The following is a 14,524-nucleotide window of genomic DNA, read 5'->3' as shown; positions in this document are numbered from 1 at the left end:
TATAGTATTACAGTAGTATAGTATTGTAGTAGGGAAATATATATATAGTATTACAGTAGTATAGTATTGTAGTAGGGAAATATATATATAGTATTACAGTAGTATAGTATTGTAGTAGGGAAATATATATATAGTATTACAGTAGTATAGTATTGTAGTAGGGAAATATATATATAGTATTACAGTAGTATAGTATTGTAGTAGGGAAATATATATATAGTATTACAGTAGTATAGTATTGTAGTAGGGAAATATATATATAGTATTACAGTAGTATAGTATTGTAGTAGGGAAATATATATATAGTATTACAGTAGTATAGTATTGTAGTAGGGAAATATACCAAAACAAACGAGTTAAAACACAGCATTTGTTAAACTGAAAGCTGCTGTTTCAAGTTGTATTCTGGGAATTAACCCATTGATTAAAATGGTTTATTTATTAGTTAACTGTCAAGTAATAGTGTAGAGTAATCTGTTCCACACAGTAATGTCTCCCCCTGAAACAACACCCACCGTATCCCTTTTGCTGTGACATACAGAAGTCAAGGGTTTTCTCTGTTGTCCTTCAAGCCTGCACTTTGCCTACTTTCTCTCTCCAGCTACCATCTACTTGACTTCTGGACTGTTACCTTGAAGAGGGTGTTTTAACAACGTAGCAGTGAGCAAACTGAAACATCTAATAGATGCCACATAGTCTCCAAAAACATCTGTTTTCTGTTTTTCCAAAGCTCCCAACTTTATACATTCAGTTTGAGCGTTTCAGTGCTCAGGACCACATGGGATGAAGCCAAGCTACATCTGAAGGTGCCACTCTAGGGAGGATGTATTGTTACTCTGACCTTTAGAGGCAACATGGTGACATTCTTAGGAGAAGAACCACAGTCAGATATCATATTTTAACAAAAACAAACTATAATTGGGCAGCAAATGCTCCGAATAAACTTCTAATGGCAGCACATAATAAGGCATCTGTTGGCACAAGACTGAAGCAGCACCATCACTGCACTGCCATCATAGTCAGACCTAAACATCAGCCTCCAGATTACAGACGTGTTTTATCCAGGGAGTAAAATGTTTCAGAAAAGAAGGCTTTCACCGTTTGAACGACAACACGCCATCCAAACCCCTGGAGAGCTCTGTGCTTGCTGCAGATTTGGCAAAGCAAGCTGAGCCTGGGAAAAAAGGTCAAGTCTGCTGCAAAATTTCACAACGTGCAGCTTTTCACTACAAATACAGAGACAGGTGTTTATAAAATGATGTAAGGTGCAGATCTAGCTTCAAGTTGTTAATTACTGGTTTCGGCATTTGGGTTTTGATGTCGAAGGATTAATTGAAACTCAGGACATTTTCTGTCACTTCATCTCAGCATCAGCCTTTACAGATGGCTAAATCTGGTGTTTGATGTTTTGTTGCTACCCCTAGGAGGCTGCTAACAGCTGCTCCCACTATTGTCTCTGCTCAGATTTCTGACCGATGACATGGCAGAGCCCCTAAGGCATAAACCGTACAATTCAATCCGGATGCACGTACCTGTTTGTAGCAGACTTTAATGTCCGCTCTGTTTTCTTGTTTTTCTTGTTTGCATGTAACAGGCTGCAGCAGGGAACATTATCAACATGTTGTGGCAGCTGATGGAAAACGGTTTGGAGGAGCTGAAACTCTTACAGACGGTCCTGGTCCTGCTAACCACCAACACGGTTGTTCACGATGAAGTACTTTCAAAGGTGAAAAGGCCAACCCAATCCATAACTTAACGCTGCAAGCTTTTTAATATGTCCTACTTTAACACTACTCTTACCTTTTAAAACTTTTCTGACTCAAAGACGTCTCACTTTTTCCTTCCAACTTATCAGTTGTCATAATTATGGTGATGAATAATTTAATATATTTTGCGTTTTGAATTTTTGGTGTCTTCGCCTTCTGTTAGAACTTGATCTCATTTAGATTCTAAATCTGATGTATGCAAAACGTTTAAATCTATTTATGTATGTACAGAGCTGGCCAAACTTATCAGAAACCCTGCTAAAGATGTCTAAAAATCTTTGAAATAAATTTCTCTTATTGTAATAACTTAATACCACACTGAGATTTTTAGTCTTACTTTAAACCCTGGGTTATACCTGGACACACAAATATACGTTCCATTCCATAGAACGACGACAAAAAGCAGCGTGTTGGGGTTATCAAGCAACATCCGTTAGACACGCCAACCAGTTGTTTGGCCGTGATGCCAGAAAAGAAACACGTTTCTGTCCCACCATTACAAACATATCCATATGCAGTTTTACAAATGCTACGGCCACTTTGACTGGAAGTGTTAAAGCAAATGGCCGTTGGTCAGGTTTGGCTCAAATTTGGCTTTTCAGCAACAAGCAGTCCTGGTGGGTTTGGTCTGAAACAAGAAACGAATGTCAGGAAAAGCATCTCATGCCCACTGCTGGGTATAGTGGAGGAACTGTGATGATGTGGGACTGTTTCTTTTCCAAAGGTCTTGTTAGAGTACATGGTATAACGATCCAAATTAAATTCAGGGAAAAAAATCTAAGTTGGCCTTAAATACGTTAATCACAGGTCTTAAATTTTTGTCGTGGCCGGACTATTTAAATCTGGTGTATTCTTATAGTTTATTTAAGTAGTTTTTTTTCTGTCAAACGAAATTTAAACTGCGTGCAGACATCATGTGTTCTGAGACTCAAGGCGGTTGAGGCTACTAGCTGCTAATATACCCTTGCTAGCAAGCTTTTTTTGCATCTATTATGGGTGCAAATTTATCACCAGCCACTGGCTCACTTCTGTTGCCGACCCATACGGGGCTAGGTGCATTTTGTGCAAAAACCTTGTTAGCTTTGCATTATGGGGGTTAAGGCTGTAGAGAGCTGTTTCGAAGGGCCACTATTACCACTTTCCACTGGCTCGTTTTAGGCGGTGCGGCTCTGCTCCACTCGGTTTCACTCTACTCTGTACGGTACTAGTTGTTTCCACTGACCCACTGACAGCTGGAGCTATGGCGGGCTAAAGCTTCACCTCCAGCTCTGTCTGGACTGATGAAGCTCCAAGGTTTGCCTAAAAAAGTTACAGTTTTGAGCTTTTTCTCTGAGCCTTGGCAATAACGAAGACAAGGACTTGATGCAGGCAGTCTGATTACGGGCAGCTGCTCTCTGCTCCTGCAGACGGTGGTTTGCTAAAGGACCGTCAATAAGTTTCCAAACCAAACACGCTGTTTCGGGCTGGTATTGTTCTGTGTGTTTTGGGGGGATATGTTTGTGCGTCTGAGCAGCTGATTTTATGTGCGATCAGCTGGTTTGAGGGTGTACTGCGCTCCACCTGCATGTAATTCAGAAAGCTTCAGGCATGGTTTATGATTTGTAAACTGTAAAATTATATTTCGGTTTGACCCGCTCTGGCAAATGTGGTCCTTAATATTATTGTAGACGCCTTTGAGGTTTATTAAGTTTTCCCTGCAGTACCTCAGCGAAAACCTTCTTATTTCTCCTGGTCCCATGGCCAATCAGTGAACAGCCGTCTGTGGAGTCGAGCCAGGCCAAATCAAGCCGGTGGAAAAGGGGCAAAAGAGACCCCAGAAATGTCACTGTTTTGCTCCCCTGGCGTGGCTAAAGCTCCTCAGAAAACGGTCGCCGCAGCTACTAATAGCATTGATCTAAGACCAGCATGTGTTTCGACTCAAAGTCGGAGGTTTTGTGGATTTTAAACACCGTCGTCAAGCACCAGTCTTACAACTCCAATGAGGGGACAGGAGATGTTTCATTTGATGTTCCCTGACTCACAAATGGTGACCAGAGAGCACTTTTTTCACTTTATGTTCAATAAACAGATAAAAACTAAACTTCATTGTAATACAGGAGGATCTCCCATCCCTTTCCACGTATTTACAGTTTTGTTTTGGGTCTTATATTTTATTCAAAGGATCATTAAAAAAGTCTAAAGAGTCTGAAATCTGTCTTGCTGAAACCAGCAGATACCCTGTAAATTTGTCAGCGTGTGATTATGCTGCTGCAATAAAAAATTCATATATTTTAGGCTTTTGACACTTTTTCATTTATCAGGAGTACCAATAAATGTTGCCGCCAGCATATGTGTGGATTAATGCATAGCAGACACATGTGTTTTAGGAGTTTTCTGTATTCTTGTTGCACAGGCCATTGTGTTGTGCTTTCGCCTCCACTTCACCAAGGACAACATCACCAACAACACAGCAGCCGCCACCGTCAGACAAGTCGTCACTGTCGTCTTTGAGAGGATGGTTGCTGAAGATGAGCGATTTAAAGGTCTGGATAATAAAACATGCAGTTCGGAACAGAGAAGGAGTCTATACAAAGATGGAGTTTCAGATTTATTGTTGGTATATGCCAATATTATTGCTGTTTAAAGAGATGTGCAGGGAATTTTAAAGTTGAACTAGTGTCTGGTCTAATAGACTATAGTAGGACATACTAGTGCAAAATATGTTGCTAGAAACCTGCCTTTTATTTGTTGCTGTTTTGTCATTTTGTTGCTTGAACAATATAAACTTGTATCTGGACTTAAAGGCATTGTAGAGCAGCCTCCTCCTGTCCAAGGAAACACTAACCGGCGATCTGTTAGTACCCTGAGACCCAGCGCCAAGGATGCATACATGCTCTTTCAGGTTAGTCCACCAGGGGGCAGTAGCCCACTACACATTTCTTGATTAGTTTCTGAGGTTATTTCTAATCTGAAGCAAGAAGTCAGAATGTGTAGTTTTATCATCCTAGTTATGTGGCTTTTAAAACTCTAACTGTTGAAAGAAGTTCTTCAATAGCCCCTTGTCTTTTAGCCCCCCTGTCTCTTGTTGTTCACCCACTCTGCCCTTCTGTGTGAGGATCTTTATTCTCCCAGCGGAGCTTAGTCAGTGCACTGTTTCTCCAAACTGGATACAACTCTCCATTGTACTGGATGCTTCTGCCCACAGGACCTGTGCCAGCTGGTGAATGCTGATGCCCCCTACTGGCTAGTGGGCATGACAGAAATGACCCGCACCTTTGGCCTGGAGCTGCTGGAGTCGGTTCTAAATGATTTCCCAGGCGTATTCTTACAGGTACACACACTCCTGAGTTTGTGAAACAGATGGTAATTTTTGTGCTTGTTTGTCCTGGTGCTGCTTCATTTTGTTCAATATCTTCTCTTTGTTTGTCTCCCAGCACCAGGAGTTCAGCTTCCTGCTGAAAGAACGGGTTTGTCCCCTCGTCATCAAGCTCTTCTCACCCAACATAAAGTTCAGGCAAGGCACCAGCACCACCGCACCACCAGCACCTGTGGAGAAACCCTACTTCCCAATTTGCATGAGGTTACTGCGAGTGGTTTCAGTCCTCATTAAACACTTCTACAGCTTACTGGTAAGGGCTCAGTCTCCAGTTAGTTTACCAAAACTGCTGCCTGATGGATTATTTATGTAAAAAGGATTTTTGTAAACCCAGTACTTATGCACTTAATGAATCTCATCTGAGTTGTTATAAAGGTCTAAATTTGGACCAGATTAATAGGGTCTCCATGTTTTCATGAATCCACATTGATCCAAACACTTTGTTCATTCAGTTTGTAGGTTGTATTTTCTGTCCAACTCCAAAAAGAACAGTTCCCCGTTCATACAGATGATTCAATGTAAACTTCTGACCAGAAGCATATGTCCTTGTTGCTCAAAGTGAACCTTGATGATCTTAGATGAATTCAAGTTTTTATTTTGCGGTTTTAGTTCCTATAAAGCCACCGGTGACATGTAAAATGTTGCTTTTTGTTTAACAGGTGACTGAATGTGAGATCTTCTTGTCTCTGCTGGTGAAGTTTCTGGATGGGGAAAAACCTCAGTGGCTCAGAGCAGTTGCTGTAGAGTCGGTCCATAGGCTGTGTGTGCAGCCACATTTATTATGGTAAACGTTCACAGAACTTTTGTCATTTAGGTGCAACCTGTTCCTTGCGTTTCCTATCGGAGGACAATGTTTTTCTGACACTATTGCAATTATATTTTCTTTAACTGGCAGTAGCAATGCAACTGAACCAGGCTGCCAGTTTGAGCTCAGTTTCTTGAGACTTGAGACCAGTATCCATTTGGCTGGTTTCTTGTTTTCTATGTTTTTAACAAAATGTTGTTGTTTTTTTTCCTTTTCCAGTTCTTTCTGTCAGTCTTACGATATGAAGCAGCACTCCACAAAGGTGTTCAGAGACATTGTTAACGCTCTGGGATCCTTCATTCAGTCACTCTTTATTGTCCCGAACGGCGGCAGCACTGCTGCTGTCAGTGCACCTGCTGGTTAGTCATCATCTTCATGGTTCAGTTGGTACTGAATAGTAAAGGAAAATCAGTCTCTGTAAATCTGTAGAAAATACATGTAAAGGTTGATGTGTTCAAAGGCCTCTGAAAGTTGAGCTTATAAAATAAATGTAGGTTCATCGTCTTTCTGAAACCGTAAACTGCTTTAAATAAAATTGATTTTCTTATGTTTGTTTATGTTCTCCTCGCTTCCTCTCTAGGGGCCTCAGGTTCAGGGGCTCAGGGCACAGCTCAGGGCGGTCCGGGCACAGGAGGGGGCAGCGGCACCTTGACCACACAGGCTGCATTTGAATACCGGGGTACCTGGATCCCCCTCATGACTGTTAGCGTCCAGGGCAGCGCCAAGGCTACCTAGTAAGTGGCTTTCTTTTACGTGTCCCCAAATGTTCATTCTGTTTTAAAACTATAGCACTGTGCGGCACAGATATTAAAATGTTATTATTATCAGGAATAATAGTAGTAAGCTCCACTACTCTTCTAGTTGCTAATAAATCACAACGGATCAGAAAGCAGTAAAGGATTTTTTATTTGAAGATTTTGTACCAATCTTTTTACAAGATATCTTTTGCTTTGCTATTGAGAAATCAAAATGATGAAATATCTGCTTTATTTTGGAGTAAAACTGAATGTTCACATTTGATTTGGTCTCGATATTTTTTTTTCCCAGCTTAGAGATGCTGGACAAGGTTGAACCTCCGTCCATCCCAGAGGGCTACGCCATGTCGGTGGCCTTCAGCGCCTTACTGGACCTGGTGAGGGGCATCACCTCCATGATTGAAAGAGAGCTGACCATGGAGGAGGAGGCAGCTGCAGAATTCAGAGAGACTCACCCTGACCAAGAATGGAAACCAGAGCCAGGTGGGAGTGGTTTTCAGACTAGAGTTTTAGTCTGAAAACATTTAACAAACGAATTTCTTTGGATGTGCCTGGGGAAGGCTGGTATTACTAAAGATTGAAGTCGGCAGCACTTCTACAATCAGAATCAACTTTATTGCCAAGTTCGCACATACAAACAAGGAATTTGACTGGTACACTTTGCTCTCTGGGTTTTCTTTTTTTTTGTTTTTTTCTATGCCTTAAGATGTTCAGTAATATACTTGTATGACTTTGACAGTTATTATTTGATACAAAAATATAGATATATTTAAATTTTCCAAAGCAATAAAAAGTCTAAAAAGCAGCTTTGCTTCTCAGGGTCCCACTTGGTTTGGGAGGAGATGGTCAACGCCTGCTGGTGTGGTCTCCTGGCTGCCCTCTCTCTGCTGCTAGATGCCAGGTAAAAAAAAAAAACCAAAAAACATTTGTATTGTTAGTTATTTAAGCAGGAAATAATCCCCACACACTAAGTACCCAGAAAATGTCTTTATATTACATGACTGTGTGCAACAGGTCTAAATAGTAAGTGACATTTTTGCTATAATGGGCATGTTTCATGCTGCCTTGCAAACGTTTTGTCACATTACGACCACAAACATCAATGCATTTTATGTAATTGATCGACACAAAGTCGCCCACAATTTTAAAGAGAAAAGTAACGGAGGCGTCGTTATAAAAACATATTACAAATAAAAATCTAAAAAGTGTGGCCTACATTTGTTTTCCACATTCTTTACTGTGATACCCATAAAACCCAGCTGTTCTGCGAAGGCCTGAGATCTCAGTGAGAATAAATGATCCAGCAGCGTCAGGAAGACCAAGGAACACAGCAGACAGGTCAGGGAGAAAGTTCTGGAGAAGTTTAAAGCAGGGCTGGATTACAGAACAATGTCTGAAGTGGAACCTCTCACAGAGGACCCTTCAATCCGTCGTCTGAAAATTAATTGTGGCCTAGCTGCAAACCTACCATGAAAGGGCCGCCCACCATGTTAACTCTGGAGGAGCTGCAGTGGTGCAGATCCCAAGTGGGAGAATCTGTTGAACAGGACAACTATTAGTCATGCACTGCACAGTGTTGACCTCTATGAAAGAGTAGCAAGGAAAAGCTACAAGAAGTCCTGTTTGCTGTTAGTTACAAGCCAAGACGGGGAAACGGCAAATATGTGGAAGAAGGTTCCCTGGTCAGATTCAACCAAAATGGAACCTTTTGACCTATACACAATGTTCCATGTTTAGCTAAATAACACTCCACATGACCCTGAACACATCATGCCTGCTGTAAAACATGGTGGCAGCAGCATCATGAGGGTGGCCTTTCTACAGCAGGGACGGGGAAACTGGTCAGAGTTGGTGGGAAGATGGACAGAAATGTAGACCCAAAGTTGCACTAGAACGTTTTAGACCAAACTATATTCATGTGTAATGTGTCCAGCTAAAGCTGCGACAAACATGCTCTATCCAGTCTAATTGAGCTGAATCTACTCCGCAAAAAGAGTGGGCAGAAGGTTTTGTCTGCATAGGTGAAAACCAGTAGAGATAAAAAGCCTTCAACCTTCAAAAGGTTGTACAAAGTTTTCACTCCAGGGGGCTGAAAAGAAATGCAGGCCAAGCAGATTTGCTTTGTAAATAATGTTGAAATCCTTATATACTTCACAATTATGCACTACTTTCACAAAACATTAACAATAAAAGGAACTGAAGTTAGTGGTTGTAATACAAAATGTGGAAAAGTTCGACTTTATTACCTTGTTATTACCTTAGTATTACATTGCAAATCTGACATCAGTGTTATTTAATGAATTCTCAACAAAGCAGCTAAACTGCTTTGCTCTAATTACTCTTCCATAAATAACAAGTATAGCAAATGTCCATTCTTCACACTTGTTTTTATTTTTTCCTCTGCTCCCCTGTGCTAAACTTCCAGCACGGACGAGGCCGCGACAGAAAACATCCTGAAAGCAGAAATGACCATGGCGTCACTGTGCGGTCGTGTCGGCCTGGTGACGCCTCGTGACGCTTTCATCACGGCCATCTGCAAGGCCTCTCTGCCGCCACATTATGCTCTAACTGTTCTGAGTAGCAACAGCTCCAACCTCTCTAGTAAAGGTACGGCTTTGTGGTTTTCTATTAAGTACATGTCGGGAGGGATGCCAGATCTTTTCTGTTGTACATCATTATTTGTACAAGTGGAAATAGCAGCTAAAAATGAGAAATTATTGCTGTAAAAATTGCAAACCTTGACGCAGAGTGACATAGAAAAGATGATCTCAAGCCAGCTATTCACAGTTTTGCTATTTGTATACAATTTTGTGAATTAAGCTTGGATTTCCAGTGCTTTCCAAATGAACATTGGAGTTTCTTTAGGAAGCTTTTCTCTGTTTGCATGTCATCAGCTTCTTGCAAAGCCTGCTTGTCTATTTTACGCAGCACCAACAAAGACTTAACTGCTGTCTATGTGCTTGTATTCTCCACAGCTTACTCTATCCAGGGCCAGAGCGTGCAGATCATCAGCCCCTCGAGTGAGTCTCATCAGCAGGTGGTGGCTGTTGGGCAGCCACTCACCGCTCAACCACAGGGCACTGTGGTGGTAAGGACGTGCTCTTAAGTTTGACATTTCATATTTCAAATATATGCCGAAGCTCTCCACAGGCAAAGCTTGTTAACATTTCTTAATCAATGAAAAGGTTTGCCACCTGTGCTCAAACAGAAAGGGCACCAAATTTCCCAAAAGAAAAAGACCAGCTGTTACTGTTTCCAAGAATGGATAGCATCTCTCCAAAACTAATGAGCAAGCAGCTCAAGTCCTGGATTCTGCAGTCTGATCTAATTCAAGAAAGGTTCAAAAAGGGTAGAATCATTTGTCTACAATGTCTAACACAAAGTAACTTGAAGCAGAGTTTACAAACCCCATGTAAGACATCCCAAAAAGAAAAAGGAAATACCTGCAATTTGTTGACATAGTTGAACCATTTCTGTTCAGACATACATACGGCTGCCACTGCTGATAATGTTTCTATCATTAATCAGTCGACTGATTTAGCGATTAAACAATTATTCTTTTTCTTCTGATCAAGCAATTTTATGTTATGTGTGTTTTTTTTTTTTTACTAAACTGTTATTTCTATTTCACATAAAATGTAATAATAGAGACTGCAACTTTTTAAGATAAATAGTATTTAACTGTTTTGTGTAGGATTTTTTTTTTTTCTTGATGAATTTGATTCTTTTAATCACTTGAAATCTCTTCACTGGTAAAATGATTAAATTGGGATAAAGTAAAACTACACAAAACACGAAACCCATGTTCGGAGGCCTTAGTCCTCAACACAGGTCGTCACGAGTTCAAGTATCGGCACGTTTTTGCTACATGTCTTCCACCCTCCGCCTTTCTTGTCGGCTCACTGTCAAAAAATGAGAAAATAAAGGCTACTAGTGCCTCACAGAAAACATCAAAATAGAATAGATCAGCTTAAGGAAAAAAATTATCTTAGTTTTTTTATTTTCTGGCAGACCCTGGTTGGTCTCTTGTCCAGACAGAGCCAGCCAGCCATTGTCTGAAGCCAATCTTGGCTTATTTAAAGGTACAGACACACACATACATGACGCTGCAGAGAGGGAGCTCTCTCCACACAAAGCTCAAAATAATGTAATTATCTTTGTTTTCTTTCTTTTTTTTTAGCTGACTGCCAAAAATATCCAGTGCATGAGAACACTGCTGAACCTAGCCCACTGCCACGGGGCTGTCCTGGGGATGTCCTGGCAGCTGGTACTGGTTACACTCCAGGTATTACAGATGCCTTGTACCACTCATTTATTTTGAAGTACAAACAAAAATAAGCACGCTGTGTAATTCGATTAGGGCTTTAAGTACTTTTGTCTGTACGTTTGTACAGCTTACATACCACTCTGTTTTAGTCTATGAATCTGTTTTGTTATACTTTGTGTCAGATCAATGTTGTCAGGTCAAAGTCCAGTCTTTTTTTTTCTCTTCCAGCATTTAGTTTGGATCCTGGGACTAAAACCAGCGGTGGGTGGTGCCCTGAAACCTGGACGAGCAGTGGAGGGACCTAGTACGGTGAGGGTTTTTTCCCCCCTAGAGGAGCATTGCGGTTCTGTGGTCTGAAACATTTTTCCAAGGAAATTATTTTCTAGTTTCCTCCTACTTTTTCCTGGGCGACAGATGGTTGTGCTTCCACTGTGGTGTACAAAACTTTGCTGTTATGTACATTTTGTTCATTGATTCTGACAGCATCCTCCTACTGCATGGCGGGAATATTTGCTCTTGTTTGCAATGCGTTTAAATTTGGTAATCAGACCAATACAGCATTAGTCTCAGATTGATTCATAGCAGTTACAGTTTAAAGTCTCGGTGCGTCATCTGAAACTGCGGAAATATGTTGCTGTCATGGTTTTAAAGGAATTGGGCCAATCAGGACATCCTGTTCAGTGACAGAGTGTTCAAGAGAAAAGACAAGAACGGGAGGTAAAGGCTGGATTTCCAACAAATAAGCTTGAATTTATGATTGTGTCACAGTGATTATACTGTAAATGTAACTGTAACCAGTTTTAAAGATGTTGATGTAGAAATCTCTTTCACTCTTGTTAGGTGAGCACAGTGGAGAGCAAACTACGGTTGAGATTACTATCTGATGTTCTACAGCCATTACTTGCGATTATTTCACAGAGGCTACACTCAGAAACAGGGTTAAAATCATTTTAGGGTCAGAAGAAGTAAAATCTGTTATGGAATCCACAACAAATCCCCCAAAATTGCTTTGATGACAATGTTACTATCCTCCAAAGTCCTTAAACTTTATGTATTTAATTATGATTTTTTTTCCACTAAATTAGCTCATTTTATTCATGTATGTGATTGTTGGTCATTCATTGATTTTAAGTTTGAATTAAGCAGACGTGCTGCAGCTGCTCTGTTGATGACTTATGCTTGCTTTGCAGAAGTGATGGAAATGGTGCTTTGTTTAGCACCAAAATTCGAAGGCACGTGAACGAACCGGTTCAAGAATGAGAGTTCTTTTGGTGGAAAAACATTTATACTGGACACACGCCTCTATAGATCCTAGAAAACTATTCTGGTTCCGGCCATGGAGGTCGTCTTTGCATGTGTTGTAACCTTTTCTGCTAGTTTTTTGGTGAACGATGAGGTGCTAACTGAATGAATCTAAACAGGTGCTGACCACAGCAGTCATGACAGATCTGCCCGTCATCTCCAACATCCTGTCCAGACTGTTCGAAAGCTCCCAGTAAGAATTTTTTTTTTTTATAGAAAGTTCAAGGCTAACTTAATCAAACTTAATATTATGATGTGTTGATTGTGTTTTTTTTTTAGCTGTTTAGCCTGTTCTTCATTAGTTACAGTTTTCCTTTTATTCTTAATCCTCATTGCCTCTAGAGGCTCAGAAGATCACACTCATCCTGTATCAGATATGGGGTGTCCCCTTAATTTTCTCTTCATTGCAGGTTTTTTTCTATTAGGAACTGTGGCCGATGTCATAATGTAAAGTAATGCTAATATTTCTATCATTTGTGTGATTTTAGGTACCTGGATGACGTGTCTTTGCATCACTTGATCAATGCACTTTGTTCCCTCTCCTTGGAGGCCATGGAAATGGCTTATGGAAATAACAAGGTAACAAATGTTCACCAGTATTCTCTCTTCTTGGATTTGCATTGGTTAAAAATGCAGTAACTTGCATCTAAGTACAGGTTATGTCTATGATTTATGACATCTTGTTTTCTGGTCATTGTTCAGGAACCATCTCTGTTCGCTGTTGCAAAGTTGTTGGAAACTGGCCTCGTCAACATGGACCGCATTGAGATCCTGTGGAGACCCCTGACAGGACACCTGTTAGAGGTAACCTTTACAGATACAACCCACTTGCTGCTGAGAGTCAATATAAGTCGAGATATGGTAGGAAGCAGTTCTTACAAATATAAAAAAAATAAATCCGATAGATGTATTGTGCTGAAATGTTTTTTTGCCCAATAAATGTGCCAGATAAAATGCAATTATTTTATGGAATAATTGTACAAATGGATAGAAAAACCTGATGCTTCAGCAGGAGCAGAAAGCTGAGTTACTGTTTATTTTAAATGAGGTGTAGTGTCCGCACGATATATCAGCATCAACATCGGTATCGGCTGATGTTGGTCATTTCTTAATGTATCCGTATCGGTCCGATAAGTAAAACTGGGCCGATATTAAAAAAATAATATTTATTTCCATCTTTTTTTTTTTCACACTGTTGAAATGGTAGGGGTATACAGTATATATAATATCTGCAAATATTTGTTATTGGCCATAAGAGCAATGTGAACTAATTAATATCGAATACAATATCGGCCCACATTTTCATATCGGTAATCATTCAATTTAAACCTTTTTTTTTTCACTTTTTTTTTTCACTTGAGACAAGGCAGGAAGGTTCACCATCCAGCAAGAAAGCAGCTGGTAGAGTCGGAAATACAACGAAAAGGTTTAGATCAAAGCTCATTTATGTGTCAAAATGGCCCAGTCAAAGTCCAGACCTAAATCCAGATGAAAATCTTTGGTAAGACTTAAAAAAACAGTCTGCATCCATTCTGACTGAGTCTGAGCTGTTTTGTAGATCACATAAGATTTGGAGCTGCAGCGAAAGCAGATTTTTTAAAGTATGACTCAGGAGGCTGAATGCAAATGCAGCCGATAGACCCACCCGAGAAGACTGGTAACTTTAGCTGAGGGAGTAGGTTGTTCTCAGGGAGTATTGCATTGACTCGGGCTGGATGAGTACAATGTGTGTTGATCTGTCACATAAAGTCCCAATAAACTGCATTAAAGTTTATGGTAGTACGATGACAAAAGATACAAAAGTTCAGGAGGTGTGAATAATTAGTCTGACGCTGTGGCAGGTACTGTATGAGACGTATCCATATTGAACATTTTTATGAGAAATTTCTACATTTGGACATCTGTATCAGTGTTTGAAGGGTTTCTTTACATTTTCCTTATCTCCCCTCTCTTTTGCACACGTGTTTGTTTTGCAGAAGGTAAGCTCAGAATCTAAAAACCCTCTTTTTCTCATCTGTTTTCTCCTCATGCCAATGTCTCTCTCTCTGTCTGTCTGACATAAACATGTTAGATCTGAGTCAGCGCTGAATGGCAGAATGTGTCCACAGTGTGTTTGCTCTGTTAACCTCTGATTTATCACACAACACGAATCTAAAGCTGCACCTTCAAAGTCTTCCTCCGTGAAATCTTTCCCTGCGCGCTTATTCAAATTCAGTGCTTTCATAGTTTTAAGAAACTATGTTAAAGTTCCTACTTTGACCATGTTACCGTGTT

General features: G+C 40.4%; 1 protein-coding gene across 2 annotated transcripts in view; it reads left to right on the top strand.

Annotated features, from left to right (window-relative positions):
* The window catches only part of mon2 (MON2 homolog, regulator of endosome-to-Golgi trafficking), a 53,328-nt gene that overhangs the window by 25,801 nt on the left and 13,003 nt on the right, over positions 1 to 14,524 (top strand). For both annotated transcript variants that reach the window (XM_047386160.1, XM_047386151.1), the window contains exons 4-20: positions 1,595 to 1,726; positions 4,159 to 4,288; positions 4,550 to 4,647; positions 4,951 to 5,076; positions 5,180 to 5,374; positions 5,781 to 5,905; positions 6,146 to 6,285; positions 6,507 to 6,660; positions 6,974 to 7,159; positions 7,466 to 7,582; positions 9,107 to 9,288; positions 9,657 to 9,769; positions 10,862 to 10,966; positions 11,177 to 11,257; positions 12,370 to 12,443; positions 12,739 to 12,829; positions 12,953 to 13,054. In XM_047386160.1, coding sequence (XP_047242116.1) covers positions 1,595 to 1,726; positions 4,159 to 4,288; positions 4,550 to 4,647; positions 4,951 to 5,076; positions 5,180 to 5,374; positions 5,781 to 5,905; positions 6,146 to 6,285; positions 6,507 to 6,660; positions 6,974 to 7,159; positions 7,466 to 7,582; positions 9,107 to 9,288; positions 9,657 to 9,769; positions 10,862 to 10,966; positions 11,177 to 11,257; positions 12,370 to 12,443; positions 12,739 to 12,829; positions 12,953 to 13,054 — 2,151 coding nt within the window. The remainder of the gene's footprint in view (positions 1 to 1,594; positions 1,727 to 4,158; positions 4,289 to 4,549; positions 4,648 to 4,950; positions 5,077 to 5,179; positions 5,375 to 5,780; positions 5,906 to 6,145; positions 6,286 to 6,506; positions 6,661 to 6,973; positions 7,160 to 7,465; positions 7,583 to 9,106; positions 9,289 to 9,656; positions 9,770 to 10,861; positions 10,967 to 11,176; positions 11,258 to 12,369; positions 12,444 to 12,738; positions 12,830 to 12,952; positions 13,055 to 14,524) is intronic.

Source organism: Girardinichthys multiradiatus, chromosome 2, assembly GCF_021462225.1.
Source record: "Girardinichthys multiradiatus isolate DD_20200921_A chromosome 2, DD_fGirMul_XY1, whole genome shotgun sequence".
Lineage (NCBI taxonomy): Eukaryota > Metazoa > Chordata > Actinopteri > Cyprinodontiformes > Goodeidae > Girardinichthys > Girardinichthys multiradiatus.
Note: the sequence above shows the minus strand (reverse complement) of the source record. Positions and strands in the feature narration are given on the sequence as shown.